The following is an 18,038-nucleotide window of genomic DNA, read 5'->3' on the forward strand; positions in this document are numbered from 1 at the left end:
CTAAATCAGGGCATCTGTTGGACATCACCTGGCTGTGGAGAGAGGCACTCTAGCTGGGGTAATTGAGAAGGTCCTTTCACCCAAGACCTGTAATGGCTGAAAAGGACCAAAAACTTCACCATCTGCCCCCTGTCCATCCTTCTCTAACCCTTTGAGGTCAGTATCCATTCTCTTCCCATGTCAGGGAAGCAGAATCGCAATGAGCTTAAGCTGTGTGCTGAAGACAGAGCCAGGATCGATCCCTGGGTGCTCTGCCCACCAGGCTGTCACTGAATTTTCCTTCTACAATACTTTCAGCGCTTCCTTTCAGAAAGTTCTAAAGACGTTTTATAGGACCTAAACTGATGTATTTTTAAAGGATTAGGAGAGCTGAAGGCAAACCTTTAAGAAAAGGGCACATCCAAGGCTCTGCCCAAGGCCGCCTTAGCTCCAGGGCACACAGAAGATGCTGGTTGTCAGGGAAATCTTAGAGGGACCTCCCCCGTTTCAGCTGTTTCCAAATGATCAGTCATGAATGGCTCACTGACACTGTGATTCAGCGCTTTTATGAGTAAGAGTGCTCTCATAAAACATCGCTCTTTTGCACAAACAGCCTCATTCGAACTTTTAAGGCAACTGTGTTGTTTCAACTGGTCAAGAACAATAAATAGCTTCTAAGGCCAAAAACATTTCTCTGACCCCAATATCTACATTGTCCTTAGAACTGTGCAGCTGTATTTGTTTTTCCTTCACCATCCAAAGTTAATTTTAAGTGACTCCCCAGTCGCAACCCAGTTTACAGAGAATTAACTACTATTTGCTCTGTCTGTTTATGACCACAGATGTTTCCACGTCTTCCCTTAGCCGTATTCTAGTCTCTGTCTTAGAAACGTCAATAAACAGATTCACTGTGCCTATCTTCATTTTCTCTTGGAGCATTTATTCGAAGCATATAAACTACCCCCTCTATCTAAAAATAAGATTCCAAGGCCCTGGAAGGAAGGCACCCAGCAGCCTGAGCTGTTTCAGCAGAGCCTGCCCCAGGCCAGCCCATCTGCTGGGGTCAGGGCCCTGCAGCAGAGCTCAGGCCCCTGGTTCACCAGCCCCCTTTGGTGTGTTTCAGCTATCTCCTGCCACATCTTCTTCCATCCAAACCTGGCCTGGACACCCACGGCATGCGGCATCCCACAGCCAACACCATTCAGAGGGTGTTTAAGATGAGCTTCGTTCCAGTTGGCTTCTGGCAAAGGTTTATAGCACGGATGCTGATCAGCTTGGCCGAGATGGACCTTCAGGTAGTTGCATTTTCTGCATGGGGCAGTTTTTGCTTGCATGCGAGGCACTTGCAACTGTGCCCTGGTGGGAGGGAGGGAGGGAGGAAGGGAGGGAGGGAGATGCCGTTTGCTGGAGGAGCCTGGCTGAAGACCCTTCTCCTGCAGCAAATCTGCTGACTTAGGGCCCGGAGGCCAGTACAGCATGGCTGCCTTCTCTCCTCTAAGCCACAGACCCATTTGAATCATTCTGTGAATACCAAATCAGTGCCTAGCTGGCTTGGACAGAATATCCCATCAGGGTTCTAATCTAACCAACATCAACATCCCCTGGAGGGCTTGTTAGAACACAGACAGTTAGGCCCCACTTGGGTTCTGGCTCCGTGGCTATGGACTGGGACTCAAGAGTCTGCTTATCCAACCACTGCCCCAGGTGATGCTGCTGGTCAGGGACCACACCTCGAGAACCATGGCCTCAGAATCATGGCTTTACCATTCAGGCTGTGACTAGACTCCCCTAGGGAGCTCTAACAGACACAGACCAGACACAGACACAGACCACTAAGTCAGAATCTGTGGGTGTGGTAGCCAGGGATCAGTATTTTTTAAAGCTCTCCAGGTGACTCCACTGTCCAGTCAAGCTTGAGAACCACTGGCATAGAACGTTAACTTGGTCTGGGGGCAATGAAGACCTAACCCAAGGAGTTCTTTTCTGTGGGTTCACCTGGTGTTGTGTTGAAGGAAGTCCCAGCTGTCAGTCAACATTCATTTCATGCAAGACAATAACATGGAAATAGTGGTTGGCTAGAGTGGTGGTTCTCAAAGTGGGGTTCCTGGGCCAGCAGAATCAGCCTCACCTGGGAACTTGTTAGAAGTGCAAATTCTCAGGCCTGCCCCAGAACTGCTGCATCAGAAACTCCAGGATGGAGCCCAGGGCTCTGTTTTTCACAAACCTTCCAGCAAATTGCAACTTACTTTACAGTGTGAGAACCCCTGACATAAGCCAGGACTGTTGAATAATTGACATTAAACTCAGTATGAGTTTGCTTTTGCCATGTTCTATTTATAAGGCCCTTATGGAATTAAACTTCTTGTATTAAGTAAAGATATTCTTTGATCTTCCCATTTTACTGAAATGTTCAAAAGTAAATGGTAGAGCCTGAAAATGCTTTGGCATCTTCTCTCACAGCTCATGTTAACAGGAGGGAGACTTGTTAGCAACACAGTTGGGTGCACTGACAGATGGAAAGAGTGGGCGCATGGGTCACTCTTCCCTCCCTTTGAACTCTTCCTCCTGCCACGTTCTAAGTGGAAGGTCACCAAGCACCAGCATCGTGTGAGGCCTGAGCTTCCAAGTGGGCTCCGTGGCTGGCGGGGTGTGGGCCCAGCCGGGTGTGGAGGCAGGCGCCCTTCCTGGCAGCATCCCTCACTCAGAATTAGGAAAGAAGTCCCGTTGAAGTTCAGATGAGGAAAAGGAGTTCAGTCTCAGAAGTATCAAAGGCATGCAAATTCAAGCATTGATAAGATACCACTTGGCACCTATCAAATTAGCAGAGAGCTAACAGCCAGCCCCAGAATCAGGAAAGTTCACACACCATGGTCAGTGAATATACAGCCTATTCACCTTGAAAGCGATTCCTCACTAGGCATCCAGAGCCTGAAAATGTTCAAACCCTTTGACCCAATAATACTACTGCTATAAATCTGAACTACAGAAATCATTTGAAATCAGAGAAAGCTCTGTGGTTTTTCATGTTCATCTGGGCTATCTGAAAGAGCAAAAGATTGGAACCAACCTAAAAGTCCAAAGAAGAGAATGATTCAGCAAATTACTATACTTAATAAAATATTGAGCTTTAGAAAAATGAATTTTATGAGTTTTTAACAACATAGGAAAAGCAAAGTTTTTTAAAGTATACACAATTAGACATTTAGAAATAAAAAATTACAAAATATGACCTCAGCTGTTTTATAAACATACAGGTAGATAGGAAAAAAACCTGGAATAAAATATACCAAAATTTTCATGATCTATGTATTAAATTGGTATTTTATTTTCTCTTTTATATTTTTCTGTATTTTCCATATTTTCTAAGGTAACTTTTTGCTTGTAAAATCAGGGAGGGAAAAGATTTGAAAAAGAAAATCCTGTTTTCAATCTTTTAGGGAACATGTGTTCCCAGAGTATCCTGGAGACCCCCTCAGATAATGCAGCATTTCATTTGGCAGCAGGATGAGCGGTGCAGGAGGGAGGGGGTGGGAAGATGGATGGTGGTCCCTTATCACGATGGGGCCAGGACAGCCTCTTCACAGCTCTGCCCAGGGCCAGCGAGGAGCCCGGTCTACTTAAGTAGGGTCTTTTCTCTGTCTTTCAGCTTTTTGAAAACAAGAAGAATACTAAAAGCAGGCACAGGAAAGTCACCATTTACAGTTTTACAGGAAACCAGAGAAATCGCTGCAGCACATTCAGAGTGAAAAGAAATCAGACCATCTATTGGCAGGAAGGGCTCCTGGTCACTTTTGATGGGGGCTACCTCAGGTAGGAACATTTGGGAGCTCACCTGACTGGGTCACCACGGTGCTACAGAAATGGGCCCCAGGGCAGCCTCCGCCGGGAGACTGTCCACTTGATGTCCAGAGTTCTGTTCCCAAGGGCAGGTCATCATGGAAGCTTGCTAGAAGTAGGAAACTCCCAGCAAATGTCCCAGAGCTTCCCCACCTTCTCACCCCTTCCTCTCTCCCCTTACAGAACAGGAAAGGCAAGGGAGGGTGTGGTGACCACAGCCCAGCACTGGAGGGAAGTGGGTGGCCACTGAGCTCAGGGGTGAGATTATCTAGCACCCCCTAGTCACTTAGGTGGGACCTACAGGGGCCTTGCAGCCATCCAGCATAACCCCCTTGTCCTAAAAGATGATGCCCCAGGTGATGACACTGGTTCCCCAGCCTGTACCCCACAGTACCTACCTTAGCTCCTTTTTCCTGTTCTCTCTCTTTTTTTTTTTTTTTTTTTTTGAGAGAGAGAGATAAAGTCAGCTCAACAAGTTAGTAACTGATTTTTAATCAGGTTTAGTTTAGTACATACAAGATTATTTCATACTTACAATTAATTTTTCAAAATATTTTTTTCAGCTCTGTGAGAAGGAGGGGGGAAAGGGGAAAATAACTTTTTTGAGGGCCTGCTTTGGGCCACTCTTGGTGCCTGGTGCTTTCATATAGATGTTCCCACTTAAAGCTCACAGTTGCCACTTGGCAGATGAGAAGCCTGTGGTTCAGATGGAAAAACCTTCCCCAGGGTCACACCTAAGGGTCGGATCCCAGCCTGAGCATCCCTTCCTGCAGTCCTCATTGTGTCCGCTTCACCATTTTGGGGACAGCGGGGGGACAAGGCAGGGCCATGCATGGAAGTACACAAACGCAGGAGCCTCCTCTGACAGTCCTGCCTGGGCCCCTGCAGAGGCGGTGGTCCCTGGGGGTTGCACCCTCACCCTGAAGGCAAGGAGATTAAACCAGGGCCCTTCACAGCCGATAATAATGGACCCCTTTTTGTTTCTGGGTTGCAGTGTGGAATCCTCGGATGTGAACTGGAAAAAGAAAAAAAGTGGAGGAATAAAAATCATTTGCCAATCGGAAATAAGGGACTTCTCGGCAATGGCTTTTATCACAGACCATGTCAACTCCTTGATCGATCAGTGGTTTCCTGGTAAGAAAATGTTTTTGAACCAGGTCTTGGCTCATGTTAATATTTCTTTATAAATCGGGGTGGGGCTCCTTATTTGGAGAACAGAAATCCCACTGTGGTTCAGCCCAAGGGGACCAGAGGGGTCCTAACAGACCTTTGGCAGAGTCTTAAGCCCCGGGGGAGTCCAGCTGTGGGCATGGGTGGAGGTGCTATGAGGAAGAAGTGGGCCCAGACCCACAGGTCCTGGGAGGGATTTGGCCTCTGGCTGCCCACAGCGTGGGGGAAGAAGAATGCCCCGGGGACCGCACATGGTCTAGGAAGACCCTCGATGTGAGCCTCACGTGTTTTTGTTTACATGGTGAGGACAGGGCTGCTGAAATCCAGGGGGGAACCTGCAGCTGGAGATTCATCCCTTATGCAGGGGTGGGAGGGAAGGCACCACACCTGCCAAGGGCCCCCATTTTCCTTCCCTGCCTACCCCAAACCCCTGAATCCCAGCGGTGATCAGCCACCCACGTAGCCCTTTCCAGCCCCTTTGATCAGTTTCTTCATTGACAGTCCACCCAAAGAAAATACTTTTTGAAGTGAAGCTCTTGAGGTCCTCTGTTTGTTTTGCTACTGAAGTGGAGACAAACCCACTGCGGGGCATCCTGCAGGGAGGAGGCTATCCAGTCAAAACCAGGCAGCCTCTTCCCTGTGAGCCCTCAACTCCGGAAGCCTGGAGACCAAGAGAGCAGAGAGCGAGTTTGGGATCCTAGTGCCGCCTCTGGCCTGCTAGTCCAGTCCTCTGGCCTCCTGAGCTGGCTTTCTCACCCGTACACCATCCCTGCATCCTGGGAGAGCATCAAAAGAAATGCTTAAGAAACAGTGGCTGGGCGTGCTCCAGATCATACTCTGGACACCCGGGTCTGGGGTCCTTTGGGTGTTGATGGGAAAGGTGACATACAAGGAAAAAAAACTTAAAGGAGCCTAGTGCTGCTGGGGATTTGACTAGGGCCTATAAGACAGGAAGGACTGAGCTGAGGGCCTGAGACAGGGCTGCCTAGACACAGCACCACCAGCCAGCTGGCAGGATGTGTTACACACATGTGCCCAGAAAATTCCACGCGTCCACCCTGCACAAAGCAGGACATCAGCTCACCCTTCTGGCATCTCCACGGGACAATTTAGAGGGTGTTTCTTTGTACCTCCTTTCAGGGGTGTGCAGAAAAGCTGTGTCTCCTGCCCAGGGGAACACAAGTAAAATGACTAGATTTTTTCTATTATAATTTGTACTCATTTCTCCTCCTGCATTGCTCTTCTAGAAAAGATCATAGTAATTGCAAGCCTTATGTTTCTAATTTTAAGAACGGCTCCTTACTGGTTGTGGTTTGGTCATTGGAGTGTGGCATAGCTCACACAGCCTCCAATGTCCTTCCAGTGCCCAGCTGTGCAGGAGGGATCCCCAAACTCTCAGCACCTCCTAGGTCAGCTACCCCTGGGTCTAGACGCCCTGGCGACTGTCCAGTGCATCCCTGGCTCCTCCCTGCAAGTGTCTTTTAGGATCGAGGATGGTGCTCCCCAAAAAGGAACCCAAGTGCGGCAGTCATGTTTCAGCCACTCCCAGGGGTCCAGGCCAGGGCAGACAGACACCCTCCTGTGAAAGGCTCACCCAGCCTGGGGGTACAGATGCTGTTCAGGGACCCGCCTGCAGCCGCCTTTTTGTAAGCTGACTCCTGCTGTGTCCCCATTTAGCCCTGACGGCCACGGAAAGTGATGGGACCCCACTGATGGAGCAGTATGTGCCCTGCCCAGTGTGCGAGACCTCCTGGGCTCAGCACGCCGACCCAAGTGAGAGATTGGAGGATGTGCAGTACTTTGACATGGAAGACTGCGTGTTGACAGCCATCGAGCAGGACTTCATCTCCTGCCCCAGACACCCCGACCTCCCCGTGCCTCTTCAGGAGCTGGTCCCTGAGCTGTTCATGACCGACTTCCCGGCCAGGTATGCCACAGCGCCGATGCACAGGACCCAACCCCAGGTGACTTTTAGGTTCCCGGCCTAGGCTGCCTGAAGGGAAACAGGCTGTCAGCTTTCTTTTTGAAGCCACACAGGCCCAGCCAATAGGCAGAGCACTTAGAAGTTGAAGTCATCCTGGGACCCCACACCATTTCTCCCTCACATTAGCTGGTGCTCTTTTCCACTGAGCTGGCCCTCGTCTCTGATTCCTACTTTGCTGCTGGATCAAGGAATAGAAGACAAATATCCATTGGTGTCCAAAAAGGGGGCACTCCCAGATGTACCGCCTCATTTTCCTTTCTTGGCAAATGCTGACTCCTCACTGCTACCCTGCAGCTGAGCATTTAGATCCCCTAAATCTGTTCCTGGAGATGAGTCTACCTATATTAATCTAAGATAATAACTGGGGAGAGAATGCTGGAGAAAAGAGAAAACGTTTTGTGGTCCCACCCTATAGGAAACAGTCACAGAATCCAAGTGCTTGGTAAAAGATGGAATCTTCTGTAGTCATGGAAACCAGAAGCCATGATTTGGTCTCCCTGGAGATAATTTGACATTGGTGGTTAGCAGTGTTTTTGGAGTTGTGAAATCCTGTTGTTTTCTTATTCAAAGGATTGCTATTTGGTTTCTTTAAAGAAACCCTTGGGGGCGGCGAAAATATGTGTGTTGTCATTTTTCCAAATTGCTCCCCCACCCCAAGAAAATGGATATGGAGTACTCTGAGATATTGCAGGACTGTGGTTCCAAAACATGCTTCTGGATGGGTCTATTAAATTAAGAAATCACTTCCTACATTGGAAAAATTTCCCCCATAGATCTTTTTAATATTCCCATTACCTCATTGGTAGAAATGACAATTAAATACCACTCTTCTGAAAAGTGACTTACCTTTATCTCAAGATCTTTAACATGAGGGTTGTCACCTCTTGGAGACCATATGCAGAGATTTATATATGTGCGAATCAGATTTCATGGTGGGGTGCCCAATTAGGCAGCTCCAACTTTTAGAATTTTCATTTATTTGCTGAACCTTGTTATGTTTTATGCCCCCACTGAATCTGGGCTATTGAGTCTACTGTATGGAATCTGGAAAGCAAAGCCAGATTGGTTGTCCCTGTTGGTTTGGATCTAATTGCAGGCTATAGCATGGTTCTTAAACCAAGGTACTCGGCTGGGAGTTGAAATGCCCAAGAATCTGAACAGAATTCACAATCCAGCAGAGACTCTCTGGAAACTTTAGCTATGGCCCAACCATGCCCCAAAGCATCACACTCCCTGACTGGGAGTTCAGGCAGGTGGGGGCAGGGGCAATCTGGCATCCACGGAGCCTTGTCCTGTGTCCCCAAATTACAGGAGTCCTAACAGAAAGCCCCAAGGGATCTTCAGCATAGCCACTGTTCCCTGTCTCATGAGGCTTCCAAGTGCCCACACTTCCCGAGCGGTGGTTTTGGGGTGGGCACTTGGAGAACAGCCCAGTTCATCTTCAACTACATCACCAAGGTCTACAATGGGTACAGTTGCATCTGCCAGGAGTGTGATGTGGTTGAGCTGTGCAGAGTCTGAGCAGCTGCAAAATCTGTTCCTGGAAGACATGGGCAACAACTGCATGGTTGCGGGGTGGGAGAGGGGCATTGGTCTGTTGGGCCAGGAGAGCTCCAGGGGAGGCACCCGGCAGAGGTAGCTGAAGAGGAACACTGGGGGACCTCAGCAAAGCAGGGGGAAGCCCGGAAATGGGAGGGCATGCGGCTGCCTTGCCCACCCTCCCTCCCTCTTTCTCTCCCTTCCTGCATCTCTCCCTCTTTCCCTTCCTTCCAGGAGTGACTTGCAATATTTCCAAAAGCCCAACAGAAGTCCCCCTTTTACCTAGGATTAGAACACACAGACAGGTGAGAAGATCTAAACTCCCTGCCTTTGGGTAAAATCCTAGCCATCAATTGTGGGGACACTGGCCATGCCGATCAGAAGCTCTGCATGGCCATTTATATAATTATTGGCTTAATAAAAAGAAATGAGGAAACAACTAACCTAGCAGTAAATAAATGCAGTTTGTCTGATGGATACTAGCTCTCAAAGCATAGAACCTTTTGAAGGAAAATGTCCAAAGGAATTCTTTTTCTGTGTCTGCCACCTTCAGAGGCTTCACTCACCATCCACACCTCTGAGGCCATTCCTGTTATGAGCCCATTTTATAGAGGATACCAAGGCTTGTCAGGGCTGAGTGACCTGCCCAGGGCTGGGGTTTATCCCAGATCTGTGTGACCTCCCGGTGGCTTTGAACCCTGACTCTCCTCAGTGGGAACTAATGGCCAAGCACATTCTTGTACCCGCCCAGCCCAGGACCCGCCTCCCACCTCAGCAGGCCTCTCCAGGTTATAGGGGGCGGGTAAGGAGGTCTGTTCTAAACCCCCCACATACTGTGTTTCCGGCAGGCTCTTCCTGGAGAACAGCAAGCTGGAGCACAGCGAGGATGAGAGCACTGTCCTGGGCCAAGGTGGGAGTGGCACCATCGTTTACCGGGCCCGGTACCAAGGCCAGCCCGTGGCTGTGAAGCGATTCCAGATCAAAAAATTCAAGAACTTTGCTAATGCCCCTGAAGGTAAATAGGGCCCTGTATCGTTTCTTTTCATATGTGTTTTCCCTTGGTCCAAACTTGCACCACCTTAGAGACCCCTGAGGCCACACAGGCAGGGGAGGAGGGTGAGAAAAGCCGATGTGGGCCCCAGGGGTAGCCCCGCTTTATGCCTGGCAAGAGGTGGGCCAGGGCTGAGAATCAGGCTGAGCAAGGCCTAGAAATTGCTTTTGGAGATTACTTTCTTGTCTGGACCTGAGCCCCCAAGAGCACGGGCCATCCTTACAATTTCCATCCGCTCCGTGTCCAGCACAGGCCTGACACGTGGTGGGCACACAGTCAGACCTCAGGTGGACCTCTCACCCTGGGCCACCCCACCCAGCCACTAAAGGGAGGACGGTGGGCACTCCAGATGGATGAATTGGAAAGCCAGCATGGGTGGCTTCTCCCTTACCCCCTCCACCTGAAGGAGGGCACACCGTCTTGCCTTGGCATGCTCAGGTCCACACATCATGTGCAGCTCAGAGATGTTCTAGAGCAACACGTCACCACTTAATGCCCAGCTAGGGCAAGTGCTAGGAGGCTCCTCCCTTCCAGCTGGCTGGATAGCACATTTCTCACTGTCCCTGGCTTAGCATGGTTATCTTCATGATCACAAGAGGAATTTACACTCTTGGTAGAAAAATTAGAATCATAGAGCAATATAAAGAAACAGATCAGAAAGAAAGAGACATGGGGCTTCCCTGGTGGCGCAGTGGTTGTGAATCCCCCTGCCAATTCAGGGGACATGGGTTCGAACCCTGGTCCAGGAAGATCCCACAAGGTGCAGAGCAACTAAGCCACAACTACTGAGCCCACTCGCCTAGAGCCCATGCTCTGCAACAAGAGAAGCCACCACAATGAGAAGCCCGCACACCACACCAAAGAGTAGCCCCCGCTCGCCACAACTAGAGAAAGCCCGCACCTAGCAACGAAGACCCAATGCAGCCAAAAATAAAATTAATAAAATAAATTTTTTAAAAAAAGAAAGGAAGAAACAAAACCATAGTTACATGCAGAGAATGTAAATCTAAGAGACTTTATTGATAAACACCATAGCCAATAAGAGTTTGATAAAATTGTTAGACGTGAGCTCAGCATCAAATTTGGCAACAATGACCCATTAGAAAATGCCTTCCATGGCAGCAATTAAACCATAAAATACTGAGGAATAATTAATATTTATCATTCAATTTAGTTCTCATCTAAATTCCAGCAGGGTGTGTGTGTGTGTTAAATCTGACTGATTCTAAAATGCATGTGGGGACTTCCCTGGTGGTCCAGTGGTTAAGACTCCATGCTTCCACTGCAGGGTGCACGGGTTCGATCCCTGTTTGGGAAACTAAGATCCCTCATGCCGCGCAGTGTAGCCAAATAAGTACATAAAAATGTTTAAAATAATGAAAATAAAATGCATATGAAGTGACAAAAACCCAAGAACAGCCAAGAAAATCCCACAACAGAAGACAAAGGAGAGAGGCTTGCCCAGCAAACGACTGACTTATAAGTCTCCAGGCATTAAGGCAGTGTTTTCCTGGGGCACGGCTGGGCCTGTCAAGGGAACGGAGAGAGCCTGCATGTGTGTGGGAGGCGAGGCTGGCACATGGCAGAGGTAACATCAGGAGTCAGTGGGAAAGGCTGACTATTCGCTAAACTGGGGCAGACTTGGGTCAGCCTTCGACCATAGTCAGAAACATTCTTAATGGTCTAAAGACCCAATGTGAAAACTAAGACTTCTACACTTAAAAAACAAGTTTGTCTGGCACACACATAGATCTGGCACAGTTGATACATTTTAACTGCCAAGATTTTCTTCAGGCTGTTTAAACTTCCATGTCCAATGATCCCTGATTTTAAAATCTGAACATAAGGGAGGGACAGATCAGGACACAAGAAGACAAGCAGGACCTGGTGGACACTGCTCAGTGACCTCAGGGCTGGCAACAGCCTGGTGGGTGACCAGTTGGTGGGAAAGGCCCCTCAGGGGGACTCAGGCAAATGCCTTACATGTGGGATGCATTTCAAGGACATTGGGAGAAGGTCCCAGCACAGCCCACCACTGCCCATAGACCTTTCTCCTCTGGGCTGAGATGACGTGTCACAGGCTCATGGCTGCCCCATGGTTTTCTCTCTGGCTGACAAGAGGGCAGTAGTTCTTTCTGCCCTTCATTGTCCTGGCTCCTGGCAGGGAGTAAGGTGAGCAGCAGCGACCAAGCCCCCAGCATCCCTGCAGATGAGCAGCGGAACTTGGTTACATGCCAGACATGTTGCCTGAACTCTGGGTTACACTCGGGTATGCAGGATTGGAATAAGATCCAGTTGAGACCCTCAGGCAGCCAGCAGCGGGGTGGGGTGAGGGCTAAGAGAGTGGGTGACAAGGGTGGGAGCGTTTGCACCAAGGGGATAGGAATGCCGAGTGAGACAGGACAAGTGTAGACCTGGGGAGGGGGCTTGATACCAGCCCGGATGCCTCAGGAATGCCTACATTTGGTGCCAAAATTGGGTGACGATATTGCAACCCCAGTTATGTTGAGTGACTTAAAATGTAAATCCTGGCCCTGCCCAGCCCCTCGAGTCCCTGTGAGGCAGCTCTGAGTGTGACAGGGCCCCCACGCAGAGTCGCCCTACACAGGCTCCCCAGGCAGTGGTGACAGCTGTTCTCTCCCTGCAGACACCATGCTGAGGCACCTCCGGTCCACAGACGCCATGAGGAACTTCTCGGAGTTCCGGCAGGAGGCCAGCATGCTGCACGCCCTGCAGCACCCCTGCATCGTGTCCCTCATCGGTATCAGTGTCCACCCACTCTGCTTCGCCCTGGAGCTCGCCCCGCTTGGCAGCCTCAACACCGTGCTGTCCGAGAATGCCAAAGGTACCCACCATGCCCAGAATCTTCCACAGAGTGCTGCCTGGGGCCCGCCCCGGCCCAGTCCAGCCTGTGGGAGGCCAGAGAGCCCATGGTGGGCAGCTCAGGTCCTGGGGAGCCATCTGTGGCCGGGCACACCCACCTGTGACTCATGTGCCACTCCCAGTGGGTGATAAAAGGGCTTCTCCAGGCCTAAGTGCTGGGCAGTGGTGTTGGCGAGGCTGCAGGAGCTCACAGTTAGGAGTCAGACAGAGCCATGTTCCAAGTCCAGGCTGTCTGCCATAATCCAGGAAGTTGCTTAATTTACTCATCCATAAAAGGAGGATGAGATGATAATAGCCCCACTTGGAGGGCAGTGAGAGCATCAAAAGAGGCAGCCCAGGGAGGCCCGATCAGCAGCAGCCTGGTGAGCCCAGTAGCCACATAAATCTCTCCTTTGCCCATAGCTCACCACATCTGTCCACGATTGTTAAAAATCTGAGACCCTGGGGTCAGTTTTATCCTATATTATTTTTTAACAGAAGTTTTAAATATTTGCCCTGAGAAATGGGTAACTAAATTCCAAACAGCTGACAGAGGGAAAGAGGTAGATGTCTTTTAACTCAGCAAGAGGAAATGCAGTTAAAATCAATTATTCCTCCCCCAGTGGAAGAGATTTTTTTTAATGGAGTTCTTATACCTGCAACTCACCCCTTGACATTATAGCAATCTTGGCCTGAGATGAACTCTAGGAATTTTGAATCCTTGCTCTTTTTAGTAAAAACACCAACAATTGCAGAGATGCAATTCATGAGATGCCATGAAGCGGTAACAACAAGCATTTCTAACCTAAATAATCTTTAGAAGGTTGTTCCCTGTCTCTTCTGGCATCCAGCCTGGAGAACAATGAGAACGTGTCAGTAGAATATAAAGTATTTGGGGAGACAGAGGTAAGAAAAGAGTTGTTATGATGATAGTTTGATAATTTTTTCTTTGCAAAGATTCTTCCTTTATGCCCCTGGGACACATGCTCACCCAAAAAATAGCCTACCAGATAGCCTCCGGCCTGGCCTACCTGCACAAGAAAAACATCATCTTCTGTGACCTGAAATCAGACAACATCCTGGTCTGGTCTCTGGACGTCAAGGAGCACATCAACATCAAGCTGTCAGACTACGGCATATCCCGGCAGTCATTTCATGAGGGCGCCCTTGGCGTGGAGGGCACTCCTGGCTACCAGGCCCCAGAGATCAGGCCTCGCATCGTGTACGATGAGAAGGTACAGACCCTAGCCCACTGCTGTCCCCTGGCCCAGGACTGCATAGTCCTGGAGGCACCTGCAGCTTCTGGGCTCCACATGCCCCCAAGCACACATTTCTCCCTCTCCCGTGCTCAACCACAGGCACTGACTTGAACCACAAGGGCACAGAGGCCTGTATCTACCTAGTAATGTCACGGGTGACTTCTCCTTAGCTTCAGAGCAGTGACCTAGCCTCAGAATACTCAAACCTCAGTTCAGGAACATAGTGAAGGCTGTGCACAGTGGACAAAAAGTCCAAGACAGAGATGGGTCCGGATTTGTGTCCCAACTCTGCCATTTAAATGTGCAAAATGGAGACAGAGGACCAGCCTCACAGTGGCTTGTGAGGAACAGACAGATAAGGAGGCTCCTGGTCAAATCAAAAGGCAGCATCACCAAAGCCAAGAGAAGAGAGTGAATTCTGGCAGGTTAAGCATGGCCTCCCAGGTGGCCGCATGGCCAACCTTGGCTGAGACAAAGGCTAAATGCTTGCCTTCTTCCCTGAGGGCTGTTTGGTAGATGCAGGCACACAGACAACTTAAAAGCATCTTATAGTGCTCGCCTTGCATCTCGTGCCAGCCCTGGTTAATTAATCAGCCAGCAGTGAAACTCCCCTGGTCTGTAATTTCTCATTATTTGGTGATTTGCAGATGGGTCATTGACTAATTGCTTCAAGAATGACCCAAGCATATGTGGGTTAAATTGGCATCTGTAGCTATTAACCAAGATAGAAAAGACAAACCAGAGTGACAAAAATAAGCTTCTTAGTAACAGGTGACAAGGCACCTCGTAACTAAATTTATAACAGAACCTTCACATTGAAAACTCTCAGGTCTACCTTAGCCATTCTCCTGCTAAAAGGTTATTTCTTGACCCTCATGGAGACCTGTGTAACTCTCTCCTTTAGGCACATTTTCATGACATTTAGAGGAATCAAGATGTTGTGATCTGGGAGACTTTCCCCTCTTTATGATTTGCATGTACTCCTACTACCAAGCATGTTAAACCAAGAGTTTGCATTTTCCTGCCTTGTTTTTATACTTAAGGGAAAGGACCATGGCATCCTTCGAGCCCTTATCCAGTGCCTGACAGCAAGTTCTCATTATGTGTTTAGTGGATGGATGGATGGATGGATGGATGGATGGATGGATGGATGAGTGGATGGAAGGAAGGAAGTATGGGGGGATGGATGGGTAAATGGACAGAAGGACAGTCAGATGGATGCATATATGGGTACAAAGGAAGATGCATAGATAAATGTCCAGAAGGACAGGTGATCAGGTGGGTGGCTGGCTGGATAGATGGATGGATAGAAAGAAGGGAGGGAGGGAGGAAGGAAAAAAAGGAAGAACTGGAAGATAGATGGATAAAGGGACAGAATGATGGTTGGTCAGATGGTTGGTGGGATGCTTGGACAGGTAGAGAGAGGTGGATGGATTGGTGAAATTGATGATTGTCTTCCTTTGGACAGGGCCCACGTTTTCCTTATCTAACGTGTCTCCCCACTCCCTCTCTCTCTCAGGGCCAGCTTGCAAGATCTGCTGGGCCCAGGAAGGGGGTCTGACTTGGCTTGCCTCTCTGCCTAGGTAGACATGTTTTCCTATGGGATGGTGCTCTACGAGTTGCTGTCAGGACAGCGGCCTGCGCTGGGCCAGCACCAGCTTCAGATTGCCAAGAAGCTGTCCAAGGGCATCCGCCCGGTTCTGGGGCAGCTGGAAGAAGTGCAGTTCCATCGACTCCAGGCGCTTATGATGGAGTGCTGGGACACAAAGCCTGAGAAGGTACCTGGGGGCACAGAGCCTGGGGGCCTGGCAGCTCCTGCCAGCTGGTGGAGGCTATGGGTCTCCAGAGTGCACATGTATGGCTGCCTGCCCACCCTTCACTGAGGGTCTAGAACAAATTGGGCAACCCTTTTCTGCTCATCTCTTCTACAAAGAGATATGTATTACTTCTAATACATCCAGTTCATTTTCTTTGAGTGGGTGTCACTCTCAGGAAAAATGAAGTTTCTTTTCCTCCCCAACTTTTGTGTTACATCATCATGCGAATAAAGCAAACCTTTATAGTGATACAGCCCCCATCCAAGAGCAGAGAGAATGTACGTATCTCTTTTTAAAGTATGGGAAGAAAGTTTGCTCATGAGAAGCAGGAGCCATATTATCATTTTGAAGCTAGTTGTTTTGGGAAGAGACCAATGGTTTCAAGGTTAAAACTCATTTATCAAATTAGATGATGCTAGTTTAATGTATGGAGAGTAAATGAGGTCTGAGAAAAAATATTTTCCAGATTTTATGTCCCTGGGCATGGGGGTTGGAATATCAGAGTTTAGGCTAACCTGACCACCTGACTTTGAGTTGCCATGGATAATGGTGACCCAGACCCTGGAAGGGTTTGTTTCTGGTATCTGAAGTTGTTTGGGCCTCTTGTTTTGATTGGGTGCTGAATAAGCAGATTCCACTTCTTCCTTCCTGGTTCAAGACTCTTAGTTTCAAGGAAAGAACGGGCATCCATCTGGTTGTAAGTGACCCTTGCTTATGACCCTGCTGGCCTCTCTCCCTCAGCGACCACTGGCCCTGGCAGTGGTGAGCCAGATGAAGGACCCAACCTTTGCAACCTTCATGTACCAGCTGCCCTGCGGGAAGCAGACGGCCTTCTTCTCGTCCCAGGGCCAGGAGTACATGGTGGTGTTCTGGGATGGGAAAGAGGAGTCCAGGTAACGTCTGAGGCCTACCGTGCCCTGCTGGTATCAGAATGCGGGGGGGTGACCGTGGACTTGGGGAGCAGTCATGGATGACCATGGTGAGAGATGTTTAGTGGACAGTGTGTTGAAAGCCTGATGAAGTCTGCTTGAGAGAGAAAACAGTCCATAGACATGCACATGTGGGTTTGTGGATAAGAGAAGCAGAGAACATGTGATGTCTGCCAGGGACATGGGGGGTGGGGGTCAAAGGAGGGTTTTGTTTTAAGATGGGAGTTATTTGCAGCTTGATGGTAGAGGAAGTAAATGATGCTGGGGGTCAGGAAGAGAGGAAGGTACTGGAGCGGAGTTGCTGAGTAGAGTGAAGGGAAGGGGTCCCAGGAACAAGCAAGAGGGATGCCCTTAAATAAGAATTCATGCCCCCCCCACCTTCCAGGTGCATCTCTTTTTCTTAGTGATGTGGCAGGAAGGACAGGGACATTGGGGAGAGGCTTTGCGTATTCGAGGAGAATGACAGAGAGGCCAGGGACTTGGAAAGATAGCATCAGAGACTTAGCAGAAAAGCACCATCCTGTGTGAGACCCTTCAGTCCTGGCCAGGGGTGTGGCCTCTCCCACCTACCTAGAGTGACATCTTCAGAAGCAAGAGAGCATTTCATGGCACAAATAGTCTTCTAGGAAGCCTAGTGCAACATTTGCAGGTGCTCAAATCTGATAAGGCTTAGGTAAAGCAAAGCTTAAGATGCAATGAGATAAATGGAAGGGACTTTGCCATTTCCCTAGGTCACTATTGGTAAGGTTTTCATCAGGTTTTATGTCACTGGGACTGAGTGTTCTGACATAAGACGTGCTCTAAGAAAAACAAAAATGTCCTAAAAAATAAAAATAAAAAAATATGTAAAAAGTGTATACATATATGTCCACATATATGTAAAAAATACCTATATATGTTGGTGTGTATATACATATACACACAGTAATTATAATGTCGGTGGTAGTGTTGCTATTTTAAGGCATTGCTTATAATTGTAGGGTAAAGTTAATGAGTAATTATGTTGGTGCCATGCATTGCAAATTGTGATACTCAGCATGCAAAATATAAAAGATAGGTTAAATGAAAATACTGTAGTTCTGAATTTAAATTGGATGGATATGTGAGTATTTTAGCTTTAAGAAAAATGAACTTATATTTCATAGCTCTGCCCATTGAAAGGGCCTAGAAACAATGACCAACCAAATACTAGTGAGCACCCCTAGGATGCAGATGGTAGTCTCTTAGTGCCAAGGGGAACCAAGGCTTATTGGAGAAGTGGCTGACTCCAGATTTGGGGCAGGAAGTGGACCTGAAACATCTGACACACTGGAAACAAGGATGCCATCAGAGACTTGTGAGGGTGGATCAAAGGGACTCAGGAGCCAATGTGAATAGGTTCCCACTGGCCAAAGATAGGGCAACCAAGGATCAGTAAGAATAAATATCTGCAATGAATTGAGACACATCAAACTGTTTAAATTCATTAGTTTCTAATGCCACTTAATAAAAAATAATAATTTAAAATTTTTTTAACTTATAAAACTCCTCATTGATCATCATTGGAGGCTCCTAGGGAACAAACCTATTATTTTGAAAACTAGTCTATACAGAAAGAATCAAGGTTTTATT

At 48.5% G+C, this 18,038-nt stretch overlaps 1 protein-coding gene across 5 annotated transcripts in view; it reads left to right on the forward strand.

Moving 5' to 3' along the window:
- Nucleotides 1-18,038, forward strand: part of LRRK1 (leucine rich repeat kinase 1) — a 123,085-nt gene that overhangs the window by 93,068 nt on the left and 11,979 nt on the right. For 4 of the 5 annotated variants that reach the window (XR_003428021.1, XM_027083237.1, XM_027083236.1 and 1 more), the window contains exons 21-29: nt 1,103-1,274; nt 3,605-3,789; nt 4,811-4,950; nt 6,664-6,913; nt 9,358-9,524; nt 12,208-12,405; nt 13,380-13,657; nt 15,265-15,459; nt 16,240-16,391. Coding sequence is in view for 4 of the 5 variants with exons in the window: in XM_027083237.1 (XP_026939038.1) it covers nt 1,103-1,274; nt 3,605-3,789; nt 4,811-4,950; nt 6,664-6,913; nt 9,358-9,524; nt 12,208-12,405; nt 13,380-13,657; nt 15,265-15,459; nt 16,240-16,391 (1,737 nt within the window). In the remaining variant the exon portion in view is untranslated. The remainder of the gene's footprint in view (nt 1-1,102; nt 1,275-3,604; nt 3,790-4,810; nt 4,951-6,663; nt 6,914-9,357; nt 9,525-12,207; nt 12,406-13,379; nt 13,658-15,264; nt 15,460-16,239; nt 16,392-18,038) is intronic. The other variant, XM_027083238.1, reaches the window with a different exon arrangement.

The sequence above is a fragment of the Aethalodelphis obliquidens genome, unplaced genomic scaffold, assembly GCF_003676395.1.
Source record: "Aethalodelphis obliquidens isolate GAN/ISIS:26980383/991018 unplaced genomic scaffold, ASM367639v1 scaffold49, whole genome shotgun sequence".
In the NCBI taxonomy this organism is placed as follows: domain Eukaryota; kingdom Metazoa; phylum Chordata; class Mammalia; order Artiodactyla; family Delphinidae; genus Aethalodelphis; species Aethalodelphis obliquidens.